General features: G+C 40.8%; 1 protein-coding gene across 1 annotated transcript; it reads left to right on the top strand.

Moving 5' to 3' along the window:
* Positions 1–144: 144 nt before the first annotated feature.
* IMPA2 (inositol monophosphatase 2) lies at positions 145–22,813 on the top strand. Its single transcript, XM_053947232.1, has 8 exons — positions 145–399; positions 6,554–6,687; positions 11,225–11,329; positions 12,911–12,956; positions 15,171–15,279; positions 18,744–18,852; positions 18,996–19,147; positions 19,953–22,813. Exons 1-8 carry the CDS (start codon positions 280–282, stop codon positions 20,066–20,068), a joined length of 891 nt encoding a protein of 296 aa, XP_053803207.1. The 5' UTR covers positions 145–279; the 3' UTR covers positions 20,069–22,813.
* Positions 22,814–24,395: the final 1,582 nt, after the last annotated feature.

Here is a 24,395-nt window from a genome sequence, read left to right as displayed (position 1 = left end):
GCCCGGCGCTGCTCTCCGCGGTACCCTCGCCTCTCCCGGGCCCTCCTCCGCCCCCGGGGCTCACCTAAAGTCAGCGCCTAGCAGCCAGCCCGCCTTCCCCATTGACCGCGGCGGCCGCCTCTCTCCGCCCCGCTGCGCTGGGCGGGGCGCGGCCGGGGCGCGCAGTGACAGCGCCGGGCGGTGTGTGCGCCCAGGGCATCCTCCTCGGCGGGCGCTCCTGGGCGGGGAGCCGGGTCCCCCGCGCCCCCCGGCCCCGCTCCGGGCAGCGCGGCCGCCGCGATGAAGCCGTGCGAGGAGGAGGAGGAGGAAGGGCGGGCGGCGGCGGCGGGCGGCGGCGGCGGGGACCCCTGGAAGGAGTGCGCGGAGGTGGCGGTGCAGCTGGCGCTCCGCGCCGGGCAGGTGAGAGCCGGGCAGGCTGCCCCCGGGACGGGGCCGGGCCGGGCTGCCCCGCGGCCGGAGGAGCCTTCTCCCGGCGCGGTCTGAGGAAGGGCCGTGCGGGCGCTTGGCTGGTGCGCAGAGCTGGGGAGCGGGAGGAGGGCGGCGGGGCTCGGCACCCGCTCAGCCGGGCTGCCGGCGGAGCCCTCGGCCGCGGAAGGATGGCGGCAGCGGGGCCCCATCCCGGGGGACCCCAAGGACTTGGGGGGCCCATCCCTCAGAGGCCCCATCCCACGGGAGCCTCATGCCGCGGGGCCACTTTCCTCGAGGCCCCAGCCCGGGGTAGGGGGGCCAGCCCTTGGGGGTACTTCCCTCGGGGGCTGCATCCCCTCGAGGGGCCCCTTCCCTGGGAGGCCCCATCCCACGTGTGCATCCCTTGGGGGTTGCATCCTTCGGGGCCAGCAGTTGTTTTCCAGCAGCTTATGCAGAGAAAAATAACCGTGTCAAGGAGGTTTTCTCTTGTTGGATCTGGCAGAGTCTTCAGAGTGGCCGAAATTCATTTGCTAGGGACAAACAGCTAGGTAACGAAGGTCTGTAGTAGCTTATTTCAGATCCCTGTTTTGATACAGCAGGTTAGTCATCTCAGGAGACATCCTGACCCCACTCTGTGCAGCAGCAAAACTTCCACCAGGTCTAACAGAGCCAAGAAGTGGGATCAGCAGATTGATTGATTGAGAAAGTGGGTGAAACACAAATTTATTCAGCAATGTATATTTCTCTCTCGCTTCCATTCTGCTCTATCTTGAAACTCGCTTCGTACCTATACAATGTGATTTAAGAAGCCCCCTTTTCTATCTTGAGTCCAAGATCCATAACTTTTATAAATAAAAATATTAATAAATAAAATTTAATATTAAACAGATTTTCTCTTTAGTAAAAAACAACTACACAAGTGAACAGAATGCCAGAGGAGAGGAGACTTGTTTTAATAATACAGGGACTAAATGGATAATCCAAATCAGGATGACAGGTCATGCTCTCACAGACTCTCAAAACAGGAGTTTCTCCAGCACAGTAATTCTGCCAGCCATTTCACAAGAAGAGACTCATGACTTGCTCAAGCCTCCACACCTTATTTCTCAAAATACCAATTTGTGAAGCCAGCTTTAAGCTTCGCCAATCATTTCACTTACTCAGAAAATCACAGCTGAGCACCTTTTCCTGGAAGAAGTAAACATTCCATAAGACTAATCCTTGAATCTGAAATCACAATTTGCCATTGCTACCTTGCAAATGGCAGGAAATACCTGAATCCTTGGCAGGCCAAATTTAAACCAGCCAAGGATGTTTAAGTAGGACTTTGGAAACTGGGTTTCGGGGTTTTTTTTTCCAATTATTTTGTCATGCTAAGGAATCTTTTTTGTTACAAAAGGCACTGGAGATCCTTCTGGAAGAAAAGGTGCAGGTATGGCTCTATTCTTTTATTTCAGTGTCAATCTGCTTCCAGCTATTACCAAAATAAACTAGAGCTAAGGACACCTAGTGCAGTGTAAAATGCGTTTGGTAGGACTAGCAGTTTGTTGAAGATTGAATGATAAAAATGGGGGTTATTTTGATCACCAAAAGTGGTCAATCCCACTAGTCAAGTTCATTTTTTTCTTCTGCTTCTCTTCCCATCCCTTTCCACCTTCATCTCCATCCCTAGAAATCTGCTTGCACTCTCTGTCTCCCCATATCCAACTCCAGTCTCCATCTCTGGATGAGACTTTGCCACTTCAGCCTTTCTCTTAAGGTACTCCATTTCTCAGGACTGTGGCAGGTTAGGAAGTGTTGGAATCATTAGAAAATGTCTACAAGAGTCTTGGCCTGAAGAAAAATGTGCACCTCCAGATTTTGGATTTCTAGGAAAAGTCAACCAGTAATACAGTTTTCTGGTCTCCCCTTTTGGCTTATACAACTAATTGATTTGTATTGCATTGTGTTTCATGACTATAGGTAAAATATATCTTCTTCCCAACAGATAGGAGTCTATACTCTGGAATAGTTTTTCTTCTAAACTTAAAAGGCCAATGAAGAAGTGATGCTTGAATATGTGTCTGAAGTGTTGTTGCTGGCGTAACCTCTATTACTGGGTTAAAATCATTGCTTCTCTTGCCCATCCTGTGGTTTAGTTCTTATTACTTTTATGAAGTAACACAGGCTCTCATTTAATATATATGGCTGTTTCATAACAAGAATGGTCATGGTTTTGTAATGTCTGTAATTGACCTGCTTTAAAATTCACTCTATAAGGCCACAAATAACTGCACCTTTTCAAACTTCTCTTCTGTTTTTTTTTTCTGTAAGTAAGCTGTTTGCTCTGTTCATGAGAGTACAGCCATAGGTTTGATACTACTTTTTGCTCAAGAAAAGCAGGCATGACCAGTCTGTGCATCTTTGATGCTGTTAAGAGCACTGACTAATATCTGCACTGTTCTCTCTAACTGCAGAATTGGAGAAGCTTAACCAAATTGAGTAAACATACATCCAGGTAAAAATAAGAGTAAGAAACTGATACTAGGACACAGTATGCTGAAGTTCAGGGGTTTTTTTCCTTTTTCTTTTTTTTTCTCTCCTTTTTTTTTCTTCTTTTTTTTTTTCTGGAAAATAATTTTATGAAGCATAAAAGATCTAGCAGAATATCACTAAAAAAAAAAAAAAAGACAAAATTTTCACTGGTATTCTAAAAAGCCAAGATTTTTTTTTTTCCATGATGTTTGCTCCCAGGGGAAAAATTTTAGGCTATTTTTGATGTAACATGGACAGATGTTTTAGCAAACCAGATTGGAATTTCCTGAATTATTTGCAGATACTCATGCTTTTTATCTAGATGTTTGATTTTATCAGTCAGCAAATATTTTAGGACAGCATTGCAAGCATCCAAAATCCATCTTGGATCTCCCAGAAATGTATGGTGGGTGCAAGCAGTATGGTGAAATGAAATATCTGACATGAGCACACTACTGTAGGTGGCTCTCCTGGCAGGTATTGGGGGAAAAGGCATCTTGACCCTCTGTCTTCTTCATTCTGCTTTGTTAGAATAAATTTCACAAAGGCATTAAAAAAGGAAGAGTCCAGGACTGACTGCACTGAGCCCCAGTGTCTCCATTTCCCCTGCTCCATGGGAAACAAAGGAGGGAGCAGGGAGACCCTGGGTCTTGCTCTGTGGTGTGGTGTCTATGTAATGATGTAAATGCCCCTTGCTTTGCATAACCCCCCAAATGCTCCCAAGCAGGGTATTAGGATAAGATCTGCATTAGAGGAGGGGCAGCATGGGCTAAAAGTGTTGAATGGCTCTGCTCTAAATAACCACGCTCCCAAAATTCAGTTGCTTAGAAATTGCTGAAAAATCTCTGTAATCTAGGAACAAGCCCTAGTACAGGAATAAAGTCTAGTAAAATACATTTACAGCCAAATTACAGCATCTTGATTGCCAATTTCATTGTACAATGGGGATAAGGTGCAATCAGCTGTTTCCATTTTACCATCCTGTAATTCCTTTGGTTTCTGCTTGCCTGCTACCTGTAACCTAGAGTGAGACTTCTTTGGAACCCCATGTCCATCTGGAAAGACCAGGCAATTGCAGCAGGTATCCACAGACGTCATTGTAAAGCTTCTGCAAGGAGAGGAGTTGAGTGATGCTCTCAAAGTATTCTGAGGCAGCAGGCTCTAACACTCCTTTGTAGGCAGGTGACTTTTAGGGATTTTTCAACATAAATTGAACTCTACACTGCTCTGAGCTGTTTGATCATTTTTCCAAAGAGTAAAAGCTTTTCATCAATTATGCAGGAATGGGGCTACTTTGGCTTGGATTGCATACCTGTGCAAGCTGGAGCAAACGCATGGGGTCCCTTTTGTCAAGCCCTTTGTAATTGGCAGAGAATTGGCAGAATCAGAGCAGTCCATCCTGCGTGCTGTGGGTGAGCCTCCACTGTTGTGGTGCCATTTGGGGCTGGTGACCTCAGCCCAGCACCATGACTTGTCTCCTCCTCCTCTCTTGACATACTGCTTGCACAAGAGGTGGGGAGAAGAGCTCATTGCAGGGCTGGTAAATGCTAAATGAGTGTCGTGGCTCCTTGGCATGGGCCCACAGAGGAGATAGGTGAAAGGGCCATTGGCCACCACCTCATAGTGCAGGCACACCCTTGGCTACTCCCACCTCCAAAGTGGCTGGAGCCTCATGCTGGCCACCAGAGAAAAGACTGGGTTAAAGTTAAAAATAGTCGTGAGCAACTGGGTAAAGGATCAGAAACGATAAAATAAATTTGAGGCTGGGATGTGCAAAGGGCTGTACTCAAAATGGAGAGATCAAGTGCCAGAGCATGCAATGAAATCAGCTGATTGCAGAGCACGTCCACAGGAGAGAGGTTTCATCTCCACTTTTTCTTTTTCAGCCAGGCTCAGGTGTGATCTCACTGCCCTGCTGAGCAGTGGCACTGATTTAAATGCCTGCAAAAATCTCAATCTACTATGCATTAAAACTGAATAGATGTCAAGAGCACGGCATTACTAAGAAGAAATTAAAATCTTCTCTGTCAAAAGGAGGACATTCCTCATCTATTTCACTATGTGAAGTTCCAAGCAGTAAAGACAATAGCAAAGTAATGAAAGCAAATAAAATAAAAGGTATCAGCATACCAGTTTTTTTAAGGACAGTTGGAGTGTTTTGGATTTTGCTTTGGGCTGAAGAGGAGCCCAAGGGCTTTGCTGGAGTTACACTTTTATGCTTCTGTCATAAATCCTTCAAGACAACTACACAGGGCATTGAGAGAAGTAAAAAGATTAAGTATGGTTAATATTTTGATATACAGTAATGAATTTTAGCAAGACCTCAAACTGAAAAGTACTACCTGCCCTCACAAGCTCAGTAAATAGGCACAACTGATGTGTTACAGCTCACAAAGCAGAAACATTAGTCCAGATATCTTCTGCAGTAAGGCAATAGTCAGCCATATCCATTAACTGTCAGAACAATTAGCACTTCCTTCAAATATAGTATTTTATACTACAAAAACCAAGAGCTGAGATGACATTTGGGAGTTTCTGGTTCCCTTTTCCATGCATAATGTAGCAGAACTGTTTTCTTTGGTCATAAGTATTTCTCAATGGTTTTAAAATACTTTGATCAATGGAAATTTAGTTAAGCAATTGAAATATATAAATTTTAGATGGGACTTAGAATGTTGATCTTGTTGCTGCTGGGTTACAAATAAGTGGTGCTTAGTTTTTGCTTTGTTTTGTTTTGGTTTTTTTTTTAATTTCAAATAATTTATAATTTTCACTGATTAAAAAATAAGCCATCTCCTTTTGCATCCTGTCCCTTTATTTTTCTTTTTAATGAAGAAGTGGGGAAAAAAAACAAAACAGAAAGAAAATGGGGGAAATGGTGAAAAGCTTTCATTAAGTGTTTTCCCATATGTGCATTTGTACTTGAGCTTGTAACAGTAATACCCTGGAGAATCAGATAAAGACATTTCCAAAAGAGAGTCCAGGTTTAAATAATTGGTTTCATATCTAGGGAAAGCTTCAATTTTTGTTCTTGTTAAATACATGGCAATTATTTAGGAACCAGAGGGTGGTTAGCATTTAAATTTAAAAAAAAACCACAAAAACCCCAAAAAATTGATGTTTCTTTGTTGGCAAAATGGAAACCAATTACGTTTGCCTTACTGCATATCTTTTAAAGTAAGAGAGCAGTGGGGTATTGGCCTCATAAATTAAAAAAAAAAAAAAAAAAAAAAAGAAAAAGAAAGAAGAACAAGAAGAAAAAAAAAAAAGGCTTCCCTTGAAAAATGCCTGAGCCTTGAGGGTTTTTCTTACCTTGTGTACACTGTACACTTCTGGTAATTTTCTAAATCATGATGACTGCCATCATCCTTTTATTCCCTTAGTTGTATCCCTTAATCAATCCTTTTCTGAACTGTCAAGAGAGGTTTTTGCAGAGTGATTCAAAATGCTGTGTTCCAAAGGAATACTCGTTAGCTCAGAAGGATTTTTTGTAAAAAATTATAACAGCCTCTGGTAGAATTAGGCCTACAACTGTTTTTCAGGATTAGCTATATTTTTTTTCAGTGAAGATATTATTTAATATGCAGAGGCTGAAAGCCCAACAAATCTGATTTATGAACTTCTGTTTCAGATTATTAGGAAAGCTCTAACAGAGGAAAAACAAGTGTCCACAAAGACATCTGCAGCAGATCTTGTGACAGAAACTGATCATTTTGTGGAAAATTTAATTATTTCTGTGCTGAAAGAGAAATTTCCCTCCCACAGGTGAGTGCCTATAGGAACTCTCAATGACCTTTTTTGTCCTTTACGTGCTGCATCTCTGACTGGTGTTTAAAGGGAACTTTAAAAGTCTGTGTATCTTTCTCATATCTCTGTATCTTTCTTATATATTAACCTATTGCTGTTGAACACTTTCATAGGACTCCTATTTTTTAAAAAAGTACCATTTCCTTATACTTAGTACTTTATTAATAGCAGTGTTTCCCCTGTAGGGACATAATGGATGAAGGTTTCATGTGGATCTCCATGATGTTCAGAATACTGGTCTGTTGCCTACTGTATAAGAATTATGCTAATGCTATCTATAAAAATATAGCAGAAATATATGCTAGCAAAGGTCCCACCCTGCAGACCTTTCCTGTTGCCATCACACATATGCATTTGCCAGATCAGGAGAGGTAAAAGTGCATTTAATTACATTTACCCTGTGTTCTATAGTGAGATCAGTGAGAAGCCGGGTTGTTTGTAATCATCATCATTATTTGATGCCTACTCATAAACAAGCTATAAATTATTACATGGAGTGCAAACCCAAGGCTTTAAAAGTAGATCAGGTTGTTGATTCCTCTTGAATTATTGTGGTCAACTTGAAAATAACAACTCGGCTCATGTACAGATTACAGAGAGGGTTTGTATTAGTTGCCAGGTTTGGTTTGATGCAAGGACTGACATTGATTTCTACATTTGACTTCAGTGGATAAAATTCATTTTCCTGCAGAGCCAGTGGAAGGCCTGTGTATCCCTTAAATAGTGTCTGACTCCCTTCTAACTGGGGGCATCTCTGATGGGGATGAGCCTTGCATTCTAACACTCTGCAGAAATGAACAAAGAGGAAAATCTGAAGGGCTCAGCTACTAATCTGATTGTAAGCGATGCTGCTGGGCAAAAAAAACAACACCATAAGAAGGAGCAGAAAGCATATTTTTATACTAAATATGGCTTTCTAAATACATGCTGTATGTGATGGCATACTGAAGCAGTACTGTACAGCATAATGTGTGGTTCTTGGCTGCAGTTCTCAAGAGAGTGCCAGGCTTTACAAGACTATTATTTGTGTAATATTTCTTCTACTATTGCTGGCTGTGCTCTTCTCTCATCTCCACATCTCCACTCTTATGTTAATTTTTTTTTCCTTGAGCAGTCTGGCAGAGAACGTAAAATTTACACATTTCCCATAAAATGCAAATCACCAGACACACTCAAGTTGCTCAGAATGGGAACAAAAGTTGTAAGGTCAACATAGGCCTAGTAACTGAAAAATCCCAGATTTTATCAACTCCATACAGTTAACTTCTGACTTTATAAGTAAATAGAGGAACTGCCATTTCTTCAAGACAAATTTATTTCATTGATAGTGGTTGTCGGATTTGCTTAGAATTTGTTTAGATAATTAATGCATTTAGATTAAACAATAGATTAAAGCTAAATTTCACTAGACTAGATTAAACCATGTGCAATGAGGAGTCTACAAAACCAGTCAGGGGTTAAATTGAAGTACAATGAAAATATTAAAAGATAATTTATATTGTATTCAGTCTTTCCGCTAACGAGGCTGTTGAAAGCAGCACTGAAAATTTCTGTGATTTCTTTTTCTTCTAAATCATCTTGATTCTTATGTCCTCTGAATAAAAAATGGACTTTAGGTGTTAGAAAAGTTTAAGAGATCTTATTAGAATCTGCCATTTGCACGGAGGTGTTTATGAGTCTTAAGATACTGGAAATGTACTCAGAAGTAAAGAGAAATACTAGGAAAATCCATTCAAAAAGTAATTCTGCCCCATGTTTCTTTTTTCTTTTTGGTTAAGTGGTATGTATCATCTTCATTCACACTTCACTCAAGTTTTAATCTTTGTTCACTTTTTAGTATTCTGATGTGCCCCAGTGAGTCTTTTCAAAAGGATATTCTTTCAGACAGATCCAAGAATTATGGGTAGGCACAGCCAGACTACCAGAGGCTGCTAGTTGCAAAATGCTATCCCAACATTTACCCTTGCTATTGTTACACAAACTGTCATCTTTTGTGTTCCTTGTGGCCTTAAGTATGTAGACATTAAAATCAGGACACATTTAATGTTTAAGAGGGTGACATCCAACTCTAGCTTCCCATCTAGAGTTCTGTCCTTGGATCCCGTATGGGGATAGGTGAGGGATCTGCCCAGACTGAGTCTCCTGCATTTGACTGGGTATCATTCCTGCTGCAGATTATGGTATGTTACAGCTTCCCTGCTGTTCCTGCAATGAATTTCAGAGTGGCACCATGGTATGAACAGATGTAGTCTAAGGCTTGGCTAAAATTACTAGACTTATTTTCAGTGGGAGTGAAGTGTAATCCAGATTTGAGCAGAGGTCAGCGGAGCTGGCAGGCTGGCATATTAAATTAACTGTTTTAATGAGGTGGTTACCCTTCCCACTTCTCAAGCTGTTCCTCGAATTTACTCCAGTACTTCACACTGAGTGTTTTGCTTAGTTTGCAGGTTTTTACAGGGCACAGAGCAAGACATCTGAGGTGACCTTGCAGGACTCTCACATTTCCCAGTGCTGTATAGCAGCAAAGGGGTGTGGGGGGGTTGTTACCCATTAGCCCAGATTTTATAAAATGTGCACCTAATTTGTTCTACATCCATTTTGGAAAAATTGCTCTTGAGCATGAAGGATTTTATCAGTGGCACTGCTATGCCCCAGCTCCAGGTTAGCATTTCTGAGCTCAGGGACTGCAGCATCACACCCCCACTGTGAGGGAAAGGCGAGGGACTGGCTCATGATGCTTTAGGTCAAATCATCTCACACAGAAATACTCCTGTCTTTAATGAGACACCTTTCTTTTCTCTTTTCACCTTTCTTTGACTGGCCAGACAGCAACTATAGTTCAATCTCCAGGTGGGGGAGCTGCAGAGGGTTGAAGCAGAGGTATAATTTATGTGGAATATGGATAATCTGAGGTGGGATGTAAGGTGCTCCACCTACAAGATGAACCTCCTCTGCATCCAGCAGCACAGACAAGGCATGGTTGGGTTTGGATGCTGATTACAGGATTTGTGAAAGCAAAAGTCACAGAATCACAGAATAATGAGGTTGGAAGAGACCTCTAAGATCATCAAGTCCAACCTATAATTCAAGTGATACAGCACCAACAAGACAAAATAATGGAATATTTAGAGCAAGGAGCCTGCAAAGTGTTATGTTAAACTGGGAGTTTCACACACCTGTTCAAGCCTTTCTTGTTTCTCAGTTGTGCATTAGTACTTTGTCCTTCAGCTGTTCCTTTTAATGGAGATGAAAATAGTAACAAACACCTCCTAATTCCCTCTTTGTACCAGCTGGGTGTCTATAATGCCATCAAAATAGTCTGTTTCTACTTAGGTTGAGGCAGAGTAGCATTTGGAAAATTCAAGAAGTCTCCTCCTGTGCTGTCTGCAGAACATTTTAAACTCATGGCTTCAAGTGTTACCTAGAATCATGAGGTACAGGTTGAAGACACAAAATAAAATAGCAGTTACTTTAGTCCTAGAGAAGGACTCTTTTGCAAAAGACATTTTCTCTTTATTTTATCCTATTTTTTTCTCTTTGTGTCTTTGAGAGAAGCTTTTTTTTGTCTTCAAGCATTTGCAGAATCTCTGAATACCACTACCAGCTGTTCAAATGTGAAACAACCAGCAAGATTCAGTACTAGCAGTTGGATTCCACTCCTGCTGTACATAAAGGATTTTATGAAAATCTGTGAGAGTAGCACCTGCACATCTCTTACAGAAAGAGACCTTGGGCAGTTTATGGGAAAGCAGGGATAATTAAGGTTGACAGGAAATGTGCCAGAACTGGATGTTCGTTTCCCAGGGAAAAAGGAGAAAAAAAACCTACTAAAAGAAACTGGGACAGAACAACAGAAGATGATCTCAGATTTCATTTTGTGCCTTGTGCATCCAAACAACAAACAAACAAAAATAATTTGTTGATTTTTTTCTGGGTCATGGGAAAAAGAAAGTCCAGCTTTGTAAACCTCCTTATTTCCTGAGTCAGATTACTGTAAAAAATACAGATAGGAGCGAGATTGTGGATTTTCTAAGAGTGTATTTTTTCCTTCTGACTGAATTTGACTGCAGAAGAGAAGCAGGTACAGTTTGCAGTTTATATTAGTTACTGCAAGAGACAGACCTAACCCATAAAATTATATTCTGCATAAAATAATCTTCTTCTTGAGTTCCAGGGATGCCAGTTCAGATCCATTTCTGCATTCATTTTCATGGCTTCCTCAATGGTGTATTGGGGAAGTGCACATAAATAGAGTTCTTTTTTGCCATGTAAAATAGTATGCTGTAGATTCAAGAACTCTCCCTTGAAGTCTTCATGAAAGTTACCAATTCCTAAATTTAAAAAGCACTATGTATGTTTACATTTATACAAAAATGTTTTATGGAGAGAGGGAGAAGTTCTCTCTTAAAAACCAGAATGATGGGGTTGTACTTTCCAAGTCATGTATCTAAGCTAATGTTCTGGCATACTTGTTTTACCCTTGCACCAAATGCAGGTTTATTGCAGAAGAATCCACTGCTGCAGGCTCAAAATGTGTCCTCACCGACAGTCCAACCTGGATTATTGACCCTGTTGATGGAACGTGCAACTTTGTGCACAGGTAAATGGCCGGCAGCCTGGCAAGCACATCAAAATCCCACAATGTAGCTTCTCACACGTCCTCCCTTCCTCCTGAATGTGCTTTCCCCTGGTGGGGACTCACACATAGGAGCCATCCCTTTATCTCCTTTATGGTACCTGGCATGGTGTGTGTGTGGGAGGCTGTGTTTGTGCCATTATTTGAGAGCGAGCTGGAGTTTGTGCCACTGCCCCCCGGCTCACACCCCCCGGCTCACACCCCCCAGCTCACATCCCCCAGCTCACAGCCCCCAGCTCACACCCCCCAGCTCACACCCCCTGGCTCACAGCCCCAGCTCACACCCCCCAGCTCACACCCCCTGGCTCACAGCCCCAGCTCACACCCCCCAGCTCACACCCCCTGGCTCACAGCCCCAGCTCACACCCCCCAGCTCACATCCCCTGGCTCACAGCCCCAGCTCACAGCCCCCAGCTCACACCCCCCAGCTCACATCCCCTGGCTCACAGCCCCAGCTCACCCGCAGGCTCCGCACGTTAAGGGGCAGGGACCCGAGCGAGCGGCGCCGGAGGAACAAGGCTGTGCTGTGAGGACACTTGGCCCCGCGCCTCGCGTGGGTTTTGCACATTCCTTCTAGGAGCTCTCCCCTTCAGACACAGGCGCTTCCTTCTTCCTGGAAGTGCCACCCCTGTGTGTGTGTAGAGCAGCACTGAAAACTGAGCTGTACAGAGATGCTGGTGTTAAATTTCTAAAGTACCTCCGCAAAAAGAAATCTAGGGGTCATCGCTGCAAAAATTAAGATTTTTAATTCACCATTCAAGTGTTAGGAGCTGTGAACTAATGACTATTCATTATATTTCTACTTAGAAACCCTGCCTTAAAGTTAGCAGCTTAAAATGACTACAACTTTCATAAAGCAAAAAAAAACAATTTCCTTGACTTTTGGTGCAATTACACAGAATTCTAGGGGAGGTAGGGGTTGTCATGTGGTGATGTTTCATGCAATTAAGTGACATGTCCTCTTTCTAGCAATATTTTATGGCCTTCCAAAATCCTTTTTGAAATGCGTTTTTAAGAAATGAATTTACTTCATTGTTTAAAATGTAATAATTAAACAGTAGTCAAAAGGACCAAATTAAATACATGACCATCACTTTGAAAAAGGACAGCATAGAGAAATTGGTTTCTTTTTATGGCTGGTGTCAGCAGCAAGGTATCTCCATGCTATTTAATTCCTATCTCAGATGCATAGCTTGAACAAAGTGTGTTCTTAAATGCAATGACTTGTTATAACATTAGTGGTTTTATACTGGATAATTCAATTACACTGAAGCAAAAACATCCCTAAAATATACTACATGTTCAGTGTAAAAATTGTGATGTCTTCATGAGTTTATTTCTTGCCTTCTCCAATATTAACTTACATTTTAAAAGGAATTGATAAAGTTAAAGAGATTGACAAAGGAGAAATAGTATAATGTCAAGGGCATTTTGACAAGTAAACTCACAGAGTTACATGTGGGGTTTTGTTGCCTAAGGGGGTTGCATAAGGAGTAAGTTGAGAGATTTTTTCATCAGTACTACTTAATTTCTTATTTTTCACAGATTTCCAACAGTGGCAGTGAGCATTGGATTTGCTGTTAACAAAGAGGTATGAAGTATGTTCTTTAAGATGGGCACCTGAACAGTTGGCTAGAAGTTTCAAACTTTAAATTAAAAAAAAAAAAAATCAGTCACTACTCAGGTTTTCCTATGCTTTTTAAACACATCTGATCATACTCTACTCATCTAAAATCATAGTTCTTACTTGCACCAACTGGCAATTAAAAAAGAATTCTATGAATTATTAAAAGTATTAAAGGATTTATTTGGAGAAAAAGGAAGCACTGGTGTGAAGAAGGTTTAGTTAGACAAAACAATAATAAGTTCAATTTAGTGCTGCCTCTTCATAATTTAAACATATATCCCAGTGTTCCTGTGTTGCTGTTATTGCCTCTTTCCTGCTAGCAGTATCTGTGAAAGCTAACTCCTGCAAGGAGGCAATGTAGAGCTGATTTTATGAAGAGTGCAAAATTATGGGCCTAGTTTGTTCAATCTGCATTTGTATTTTTCTTTACGTTGTAAAATAGCTATATTTACCACAAGAGAGCTTGGCTATAGTGAGGGTGGGAAGGTGGGAAGCCCTTCAATGTGCCACTTTGAGTTTCCTAGCTATAGTAATTTGTGCTAGTGCCTTTTTTCCAGATGTTGCTGGTTTGCAATTTGATATATATCTATGAAATAACTAGTTACTCAAATTGCCAATGAATGTGCCTCTTCCAGCCTAATTCCACAATCTTAAATATGTGTACAGCTTTAAGCAAAGCCAGCAAGAATTCTGTGCTGTAACATCCAAGTTTTCAGATTTGCTAGTACCTCTTACTGATTTAAACACAATCATGTTGTGTACTTCTCTGGTTAGACTTTTCCAACGTGGAAACTGCAGAGAAACATTTCCATGCTTTTCTGAAGTTTATTCATTGCCAAAGGTTTTTGAACACTACATTTTGTTACCAGACAGTTTTTGCTGATATTTGTGTTTTCTAGAACACCATCATGATTTTGATGCTACATATTTTGGGTTATGTTAACTAAACAAAGCTGAAACAAAAGTAAAGAATGATGTTAAATCTCCCTCAGTTAAACAATTAGGACAAGCAGAAAAAAGAGTAAACTGAAAAGGAGCCAAAGTACACACAGGGGAACTGGCCTGATTATAAGCCTTGAAGAAATTCCTGCAGATGTCTTTAGGGAAAGAGTCTATTAATGGTGTGTTCCTCAAAAAAAAAACACCTTAGTTTAGATGGGACCTCAGGGTAGGGAGCCAGGACAGTCTATTCCCTTTGAATTGTTTCTGATGAACACCAAGTGCAGCAGGAGAAGATTTGAAGTCTAGAACACCTGAGATGATTTCTTGACCTTGTGGCCAACTTCAGACACCTTGGGCAAGTCACCTAATTTTTGTACACCCCTAAATTAAATAATGCTAATATTGCTGATGTAGGGGCAATTTTCAGAGCTGACCCTTGAAGTCTGTAAAGTGCTTTAAAGTCTTTTGGTGGAGCCTATCAAAGTAATAGAAATTTTAAATACCAAGACTACCATTCTGACCCTCTTTTCATTGGTAAACAGAATCTCCCACAAAAATTCCAGTGTTGCACATTCTTCAGCTTTCATTGAGGGTATTTCTGTCCAAACTCCTTCTCTTGGAGTCCTGTGACTTCAAGAGATCTTCACAAAAGGATTTTGCAGAGAAGGATTTGAACAAGTGAGTAGAGTATACTGCTTTGATTGAAAAGGCAGGCAAATTCAATGCACTACAAAAGCTGAGGTGGCTACAAAAGCATCCACTGTTAATAAAGAGTGCCATGACTCCTAAGTTTGGGTGCCTGACTGATCCTGGGGCTGCAAATCTTTGTGGTCCAGCCAAGGTCAGTGGGGTTGCTTCAAGGATTAACTCCTCACCAGTGAAAGCAAAGCATTCAGAGTCTTGCCTCAAAGGTCTTGCGTATTTTCAGTAAAAACATTTCAATTGCATTTGAAAACAACTCAGTGTTTAATCCATTCTAATGTGAACAGAAACAAGCTGTAAGCAAGATTTTAGAGGATCAGGAACACATTGCATTAACTTCTCTTTATAAACTGAATTTTATATGACCTATATCTCAATATCACAGTAATAGTAAAATTATTCTAGTTCATCAGTGTAATCTTTATTATGTGTACCAATTAAAATATTGCTGATCTTTTTGCCATTAGTAGTTGTTTATATTTATGATGAGTAATTTGAGTTGCATTCATTTCTTTCCTTTTCAAAATCTTAAAGCTTGAATTTGGTGTAATTTACCACTGCACTGAAGAACGATTATACACTGGTAGAAGAGGTCAAGGGGCATTTTGTAATGACAAAAGGCTTCAGGTATCAAAAGAGACAGGTTGGTCTAGATTTTGTTAGAACTCTAAAAGGAATATATTAATTTTGTTTCAGAGTTGTTGCAAATCATCATTAGGATAATGAACATCATTATCCTGATGGAAAGTATTTCACCTGCATGATAATTTTGTTGTTTTGTGTTTGTTTTTTTTCTGAAAAATCACTTTCCTCCTTTTCTTTTTAAAATATACATCTGAATATGAACGATTTAAATAATCCTGAATTATTTTGTTTCACAACTGCTGTTTAAAATAAGGAAGAATGTGTAGATTCACCAGTTTCATTCCAGCTGAGCACTGGCATAACTTTTTATAAGCAGGATGCAATGGGAATGGTGAATCAAATTCAGAGTATTATTGTGGCTGCTATTCACTTATTTTCCAATGAACTTGTACGTCACAGAGTGTCTGATGTCTGTAGGCAAATGTGCTAACAGTGAATTAAAGGGTGCATGCGTCTTTAGGGGTCCTTTAACAGCTTGCTCTGGTGTGTGAGGTATGTTTCCATGTACAAATAGCCAGCAACACTTTGCCAACACTTGAATGGAATTCTTTTATCATTTATTTATATTTAAACCAAGTCATAGACCTGTCTGTTTACCAAATGATTATAGAAAACAATAATTTGGTATTATTTAGGGAAGTTTTCTTTTAGTTAATCAAAATACAGAGGAGAGCATAGCAGTCAGTTGTAAGGGGAAGTAGACATATGCCAGAAATGTGCACCACTGTACATACAAGGTGGTAAAAATTTCAAACACAGTAAATTCAAGCAATTAGACATACAGTTTTCTTTAGTGCCTGAAGCAGACCCTGCATCAAGATTTCACCTGAAATTTGGGAAGTTTGGCTATTCATCTAAGTTAATAGTGATCTGAGATCTACATATTTGGAGAGACAGGTTGTAAAGTCATTGTAAATACTAAATCCCTAATATTTTAATCATTGATTACACATCACATTTTTATCAGTGCTCAAATATCTCATATTCCAAAAAAGTACTGGCAGAGACTATTAGGGAGACCTGGGGGTGCTCCCAGTTGGACTGCATGAACCACTGTGGAAATGGCCTCACATGCTTTTGCAGTCGGAGAGTTCTGGTTTCCAGCTGAGCAATGAACAATTTGGCACATGTCACCTCTGTATTCCTTTCTCTAGACATCCAGTCTATGTGGGTGTCTAGAACATAGCAAGGGAAATAGACCTTCCGCCCTTCCAAATGCTTTGAAATTTTCTTTTGTTTTGAGATGCATTATTTTGTGGTGGGAAATTTTCACCAGTGAAGCTGGATCTGCTTTAATCTCACTTCTACTGATATTATAAGTGTTTTAAATCACAGTTGCTCTCTAAGGGCTGTGGCTTCAGTGAAGTAAACCAACCCTGGAAGAGAGACTTGTGTTTCTCTCTACCTGCCACTGGAATTGAAGTGGCCATGATGTGTTTGAGATCTAAGCTGTCATGTCACTTGCTGCCATTTGTTTCCAGGAAAATATGATTGTTGTATGACATTGATCTACACTTATACATTCATTGTTCGGGCTTAATCATCTGAAATCACAGCCCAGGCAAGCACTGTTCTTTGTCAACACCCAATTTTGTAGAGGTTTGGTATGGAGTCCATGCAGCTCTGATACACTTAAATTAAGGATCCATCTTCCCTGTTATCTTGAGTGATACCTTCTTCTCATGCTTAGATTCATGTCAGGCCTTACATGTGCTAATGCTGTAAATGTATTTTCTTTTTTTAATCCTCTGGGGTCAACAGAGCTGGTCTTTTCCTCATAAATTTATCCATATCACTGTTAAATCTTTTCTACCAAGCCTATATATTGAATTCCTGAAATCTAATAGTGTCTCGTGACCAGTCAGCGCCTTTTTCTAAGCAGAGACCTCCCTGTTAGTTGCCTTGGTCTCTTCATCCAATTTCCAGCTGTAGCCTTGAGGAAAATTGAAGAGATCTGTCTATGCATTAGAAATATTTTTAATAACAAAAGAATAACTGCCTCAGTCACAACTTAACTATGACTAGCATGGTGTGAATGCTTGGTGCATTTCAGCAATGAGATGGACATTAAATATTCTCTGATTATAAACTGGGTCTGTTATGCAAAATAATCTAAGGCAGATTGCTTTCACCATCTAGAATTTTTAATAGTGGCTAAACAACAAATACCCTACAGCATGCCTGGATCAGTGTTCTTCTGTTTTAACACAGTAATTTAAAAAACAGCAGTTGAATCTATGTTCTTACAGTTAATATTTGTGACACCCTGTAATTTTTAATCTGATTACATACCTGTTACTTACCAACCATTTTACCACATTGCTCAAATCCATAAGGTTCATCTGCAATACTAAATTCTTTGGTAGCCTGTTTAATTAAATGGTGCCTCACTCCAGCCTAATTTGCTTTTAAAAACCTCCTTGCTTATTGTGTGGAGAACTTTCATCTCATGCAGGTAGTGTAAGAACCAGGTAGAGGTTTCCTACCTGAATGAATGCCTCACCTTTAGCCCAGGGTAGGAGGTGACACCTGGCACGGGGCACAGCCCAGTCAGTGAGTTCTCAACCACTAAACCTTTGAGTTTTGTCATCCCTTTAATGCCTCTGAGTTCAGCTGTCACAGCAGGAGCAGGGACACTTGGCATTTGATCAACAATCTCCACCTACATTGGCACACTTATTGTAGCCTGGCAGTATTCAGATCTCACATGAGGACTGCTTCAACACCTTTCAAGCCATTGTGAGTCTCTCCTTTGACTGTACACAAGGCTGGTATCTCCATCCGCTCTAGGACAGAATTGCCTTTGCTGAACACAAGACAAATAGAACTTTCACAGATTATTATGATTAAAAATACTACTTTGATTTGTCATAAGAAGGTTGTTTTTTTGTTTTTTTTTTTTGTCATAAGGTGTCTTCAGTCTTTGAAATGCCAGAATGAGCTATTACTAGGTGACTGGACTGCTGATTTAGGGAGGAAGTTTTCTTTCCTCTTACTGGGTTCCCAAATGTTTATAATTGGTTAACAAATTACATTAGAATTCCCTATTCAAGAACCATCGTGTTTTCAAATATGAATAGATTAACATCATTAGCAGTTACTAGATTCCTGGATTATTTTTAGTTGACTGCTCATATTAGTGAATTTGCCAAAAGGTGACTGGTCAATGAAATAGAACAATGTATGGAAAGAGAAGGAATGTAAGAATGCATTCTTGATTTTAATCCTCCTGTTTTGGGGTTTTTTTTTAAGCGTGTTTTGAACAGACCATTTGATAGGAGAAATGTAGTCTTGCTTGAATTTCTATGCAAAATTGTCACTTTATGAAAAAGTTTGGGGTAGAAAAGGGGGCGTGAAAATTATTTTTGTGTGAAAAGTCCATTAATGTTTAATTTAAAAACAAATTTATGGAACCTACCTGGAAGCTGTTGAATTAATGGAAACATTTCTCTACCATTGCAGATATCTCGAAGGCCTTAATTTTAACAGAAATTGGTCCAAAACGTGACCCTGCAACTTTGAAATTGTTCCTTGGTAACATTGAGAGATTGCTCAAGGCCCAAGCACATGGGTAAGATGTTTTACAGCATGTGTCTCACGTTTGTAACCAAAAAGTCTTTTAAAAAAGTAATTAAAAAAAAATTGAAACAAGTGTGTTGTACACATAGGTTGAAGTCAAAAGCGTTTTCTTCTTTGTGTTGCTGTGGGGTGTAGGGTCCGTGTCATTGGGAGCTCCACGCTGGCCCTGTGCCACTTGGCATCTGGCGCTGCAGACGCCTATTACCAGTTTGGGTTGCACTGCTGGGACCTGGCAGCAGCCACTGTCATCATCAGAGAGGCAGGTGGCACTGTGATAGACACTTCAGGTGAGCAAAATGCCCTTGCTTTTCCATTGACTGTTGGGGGACTGGGTCAGTGGCTGCCTCGGGGCAGCCTGTGTCACCCCTGTGGCTCTACCTCATTTCTAGCATTATCCTGTAGAAAGGTCTGCAGCCTCCACTAGGCTCGGGCTGGTTATTCAGAACACACTGATGTAATTCCAGCATGGGGTTTCATCACATCAAAGGTCTTCTGAGTCAAACTGTATTTCCATGACTTTGAGTAATTCCCTTAAAGCCTCGTATTTGCAGTAAGGAACCAGCCCAGGAGATTGGCAGTACACTCAGATGTTCCAATTAGATTTCAACAGAGACATCCTCTCGAGAAAGGAGGACTCTGAGGTACCAGTTTGGGCATATATGACTAGAAACTACTCAGAGGGAGTAAAGGGCAGCACAGTCTCCAGATTATTACTTAATTAATTTAGATGGTACACATCTCAGAGAAATGGTTTACTGGTGACCAGTACCTGGATAATATGGAAAGATCTGGTGGATTAAGAAGGGTATGCTGAATGAACTGTTCCATTGCTAGAAGAGGGGAATATTGCATTTACTGTTGGCTACTGAACAAATACAGGCATTCACTGCTCCTCTTGCATACTTTGGCTTGGTATCTAGAATTTTATAAAATAATTTTTTGCTGGAGATTTCCATGTAGGAGTTGTTGAATTAGGTTGTCCTTCTCACCCCAAAAGGAGCTACAGATGAAGTAGTTTCTGTGTTTCTGACCCTATCTAATTACAGCATGGCTTATATTTAAGACACTTCTTGTTAATCCTCTTGTCCTCAGGGGGACCTCTGGATCTTATGTCCTGCCGAGTGATTGCTGCAGGCACGAGAGAGATGGCCATGTTCATAGCTCAGGAAATACAAACTATTCACTACCGGCGGGACGACGAGAATTAAATACTCATTGTGCGGAGTTTGCCCTCCTGAACCGTGTAACGTTTGCAAGATGGGTGTCTTGAAAGGGTACGTGATTCCAGCAGGATGATTTCTGGGGAGATTTTCTGTGTCAAATATTTTTTATAAATTTATTACCATGTGGGAAGGCAAAAGGAGATTTTTAGACCTCTAAGAAACGTGTTTCCTTTTTAATATGTACCTCTTTCAGCAGTATCTTTTTTATAAGATAGACTATTTTACTTGTAGCAAATTAGTCTCAAAATTAAGTTGTAATTTCATATCTGTGGGGCTGATATTTAGTCTTTTGTAACACACAGCTAAAAAATGGAACTTTATTTTTACAGATGCAGATCTCAGGTAAATGAGCTAATTTAGGACTGTAGTAAAGGAGGAGTAGTTGAGATGTGTGCCTATAATAATACCCCTGTTCCACGATACTTAAGAATGCAATAAAAATGGCATTGTTATTTCCTAACGACGTCATAGCTCTGTATCCATTTATGTACATGTCTGTTTGTGTGTATATATGTGTATATATGCACCTATGCACGTATACACACACATCCCCAGGGGTGTATGTGTATATATATGGATACCCTGGATGTTTACAGCAACTTAGAGGATGCATAGAGAGAAGAAAGCTAATATTGGGCGCTGTTTTCAGGTAATGGTTTTTTTAGGTTACTTAGGTGGTTTCAGTCAGGGCTATCCAAATGGCAAATAGCAGAGCTGATCATGGAAAATGTTTAATTGTTTTACAAACTGCCCAGCTGGTTTTGTTTCCCTTCGTCCCTCTGCATGGGCATAAATCATACTGTCCTGTAGGCCTCTGTAAGATACTCAAACCTGCAAACAATTACTACCATAGAGTACTTAGAGTTAAAACCAGGAATATTAAACTCAAGCTGAGTTGTTCACAGTATTAAATATGACACACAGCAGTAGGAGGCCAGCAGAATAGAGCACAGTGTCAAAGAGCTGTTGATTTTAGAGAAACTTCAAGCAGAACAGCAGGATTTGGCCCCTTACAGGCAAGTTATTAAAAATATGCACATAAGATATGCTTGCAAAAAGTTGTAAATCACATGCCCTTCTTGCACAACGTAGTAATCACACATTTTGATCAGAAAAGCCTGTAAAATCAGTTACATAAATTTCCTAAATACACGTTTGTTCTCCATCCCTGTATCTACCCCATAATTTCTATTTAGATTGTGTTTTAAATTGCAAGCACAGGGAAAACACAAGTGTGTTGAGAAAAGCAGTTGATATGAAATCACTTCTATTTTTTCATCAAAATTTAATTAAAAGATATCTCTTTTTTGCAAGAGTGCAAATTGAATAAAGGAATGAGCCAAAAGAGTTGGTTAATAATCTTTTTTGTACACTGCATGTGTAGACTTTTTAAATGTGTTCAGATATCTGCTTAGAAGATACAAACTAAACAATATTTTTTTCAAATAACCTTGTGTGTGTTTATTGCAATGAAAAATGTTTTTCACTGAATATAACATGAAGTTCTGTGTGATTTCTTGATTTTTTTTCATGAAAAATACAAAATATTGACTGTGTGAGGAACATCTAAATCCAGCTAAGCATTTAAAAGCTGATGGTTCTTTGCAGAAAATCAAACACTTTCCATCACAGTGATTAACATTTTGTCACTGCTCCCCTTTTACCCCCTCCATCTCTTTGTACCCCTGTTTGGAAAAGGAGATTGTAAGCCCTCTGGGGCAGGGACTACAGTAGTCTGGCTCTGGGTTTTCACAGTGCTAATAGGATGAGATTCTGGTCCACACTAGGCACGGAGGTGCTACAATAATACAAATAATAAATGCTAATAGGCTCACTTGTCTCTTATTCACTCTCCCCCCACTTCCTGAGCACAGAGGAGATCAGAGTGACAGATGTGGGCACTGGTGGCACTGCTCTGATTCCAGGGTGCTTAGCCCTGGCAGCCATGGGAGCAGCTGGGGCTTTACTCAGGCTTGTGCCGTGCCTGTAAGCCCTGGAAGGAAGCTTATGCTGGCAGGGAATCAAGAGTGGTGGGAGCTCAGCCCCACTTCATCCGCTCTCGCTCCCTCACCCCGTCCCCCCCACTGCATGTGTGAGAGGCTGCTTCACGGCTCTGTGAGGTTTCCCTGCAGCTCAGCTCACTTGTACAAAGAAAGTCTCTGACCCAGTTAGGGTTGGTGTGCCCTGGCGTTCCCAGAGCTCGGCAAAGCAGGGAAATCTGTGCATCCACTTCAATGGCACACGCCAGCGATTTGCAAAGCTGGGAGCCAGGCGAGGCAGGAAGGGAGAAGTGTGGAAACCCAATCCCAACTTCTCATTTGTGCTCAGGATGCAGTCTGGGTTTTTATTTGGACTGTAGTCCAAGTATGTTAAACTGACCCTGTGTGTGGGGAGCAACAATCCTGCCTCCCCCACATCCTCTGCTGCCTGTGTGCCAGGACAAACATTTCTGAACCCTTTCAGGAGACCAGACGAGTGAAGTGATCTGCCTGCAAAGTACCCCAGTGAACAACAAAGGGATTATTCTCAAGGCACATCTTTTTCCCAAGCCAATTCAGTCCCTGGTCACCATGAGGAGCTGACTTCAGGCACCAAAGGGGATAGTAGGAGGCAAGCAGGATAGCTCCCTTCATAGATGGTGTCACAGTATCCCAGTTCAGACTTTGCATCAAATTGTAGCCCTAAAGTTATTTGACTGCAATAAACTGTACTGGAGTTTGTCCTCTCTTCCTTATTTCTTGGTTGCCAAGTGAAATTTCGCTCAGCACGTGCCCAGCAGCTCGTCCTGTGAGTACAGGCATTCATAGTGCAGCACATTAGCCAAAAACTTAAATCCCCCAAAATGCTCAAACACATGGACTCTCTCCTGCCAACTGTCATAAAATGCTTCAACTGTTTTCCACTGCATACATTATGGAGTACATAATGTATCCAAGATGGATGAAGATTTTCTCACTGAACACCAGCACAACAAAGATGCCTGTGCTCTGAAAAGTGAGTGCTTCCTCTGTAATCAAATGGTGCTCAGCTTCCCACAGCTATTCCAGTTCATGCCTGCATCACTCACCAGCACACTGGCGAGAACGACCTGCAGTCTGCTGGTCTGGTCTCAAAGGGTGCTTTCTGGTAGAATAAAGAGTGAAAATAGCTGTAAACTCCAGGGAAATGGTCAGTGTCTGATTCCACTGCAGTGTGTGTCTTGTTGAGCTTGTCAGATTTTGCAGAACAAGTCCCAGCATGTTTCAGGTGTGCTGAAGGACTGATATTTTCCCCTTGATTATAGTAGCTAATCTCCCAGTATTGAAGAAAATATGCATGTATTGAAGCACTTACCTAGGGGCCCACAGGCAGCATTCTCCATGCTTCATCTAGAATTTGGTTCCTGTTTTGGAATTGGCCACAGCTTTGATTAAAGGAATAAAAATATCACTTACCAGCAGCCATTCTGGTGTGGGAATTAGAGTTTTGCTGTTCCCCCAGCATGGTAGGATCTGTTCAATGTCTGCACAGAGATGTGCAAGGGGGATCTCTGAATAATGAAATAAGACTTAAGCCTCTATATCAAATTAACACAGACCACACCTTTTTCCTGGTACCTTCCTAGAGCTGCCAAGACTGTTTAAATTGTTTTTTTGGTTTTTTGTTTTTTTTTTTTTTTTTATGTTAATAGGGAAGCTGTGTACAAAAATGTGCTCTGCTTCAGGACTGTATTGTCAAGACTGAAAATGTAGAGAAGTCAAAATTATTGCTCCTCCAGCAGTTTCCATTTTACAGCACGTCAGAGTCAAGTCTTTTATAAAACATCTCCCCAACACTAAGGAGTGCAACAAATCATTCACCAGCAGTGGAAGGAGGAATTTCCATTTTCTTTTAATCCATCCACCAGGCACGACAATAGCACTATAGGATGCTGCATTTAATATGCATGCTGTGTTCACGTAGCAGAAGAACTAATTCTATTCCAAAGAGGAATAACTGTTGACACTAACTCTGGATTTCCATGGGGTTTGCTCCTGAAGTTTTAATTTTAAAATGTATTATGGTGGGTTTGTACTTCTCTCCTTTTCATCCCATTATATTGGTACAGTGAATTTTAGAGTAAAATGGACTTAAGTGTGACCTTTCTCGTCACAGAACAGGAAGGTGCATCTTTCACAACATGAAGAAGCTGAATTGTGTATCTCAGCATAGTGAATGTTACTATTTCAATGACAGAAAAAAAAAAAAATCATGTGCAATTTCCCTTGTGTACAGCTGTGAAGTCCAGGCATATCAACAAAGGTACCACAGTGCAGCCTGGTAACAAGGCAGC

This window comes from Vidua chalybeata, chromosome 1 (genome assembly GCF_026979565.1).
Source record: "Vidua chalybeata isolate OUT-0048 chromosome 1, bVidCha1 merged haplotype, whole genome shotgun sequence".
In the NCBI taxonomy this organism is placed as follows: Eukaryota; Metazoa; Chordata; class Aves; order Passeriformes; family Viduidae; genus Vidua; species Vidua chalybeata.
The sequence above is the reverse complement of the archived record's forward strand: the minus strand, read 5'-3'. Positions and strand labels throughout refer to the sequence as shown.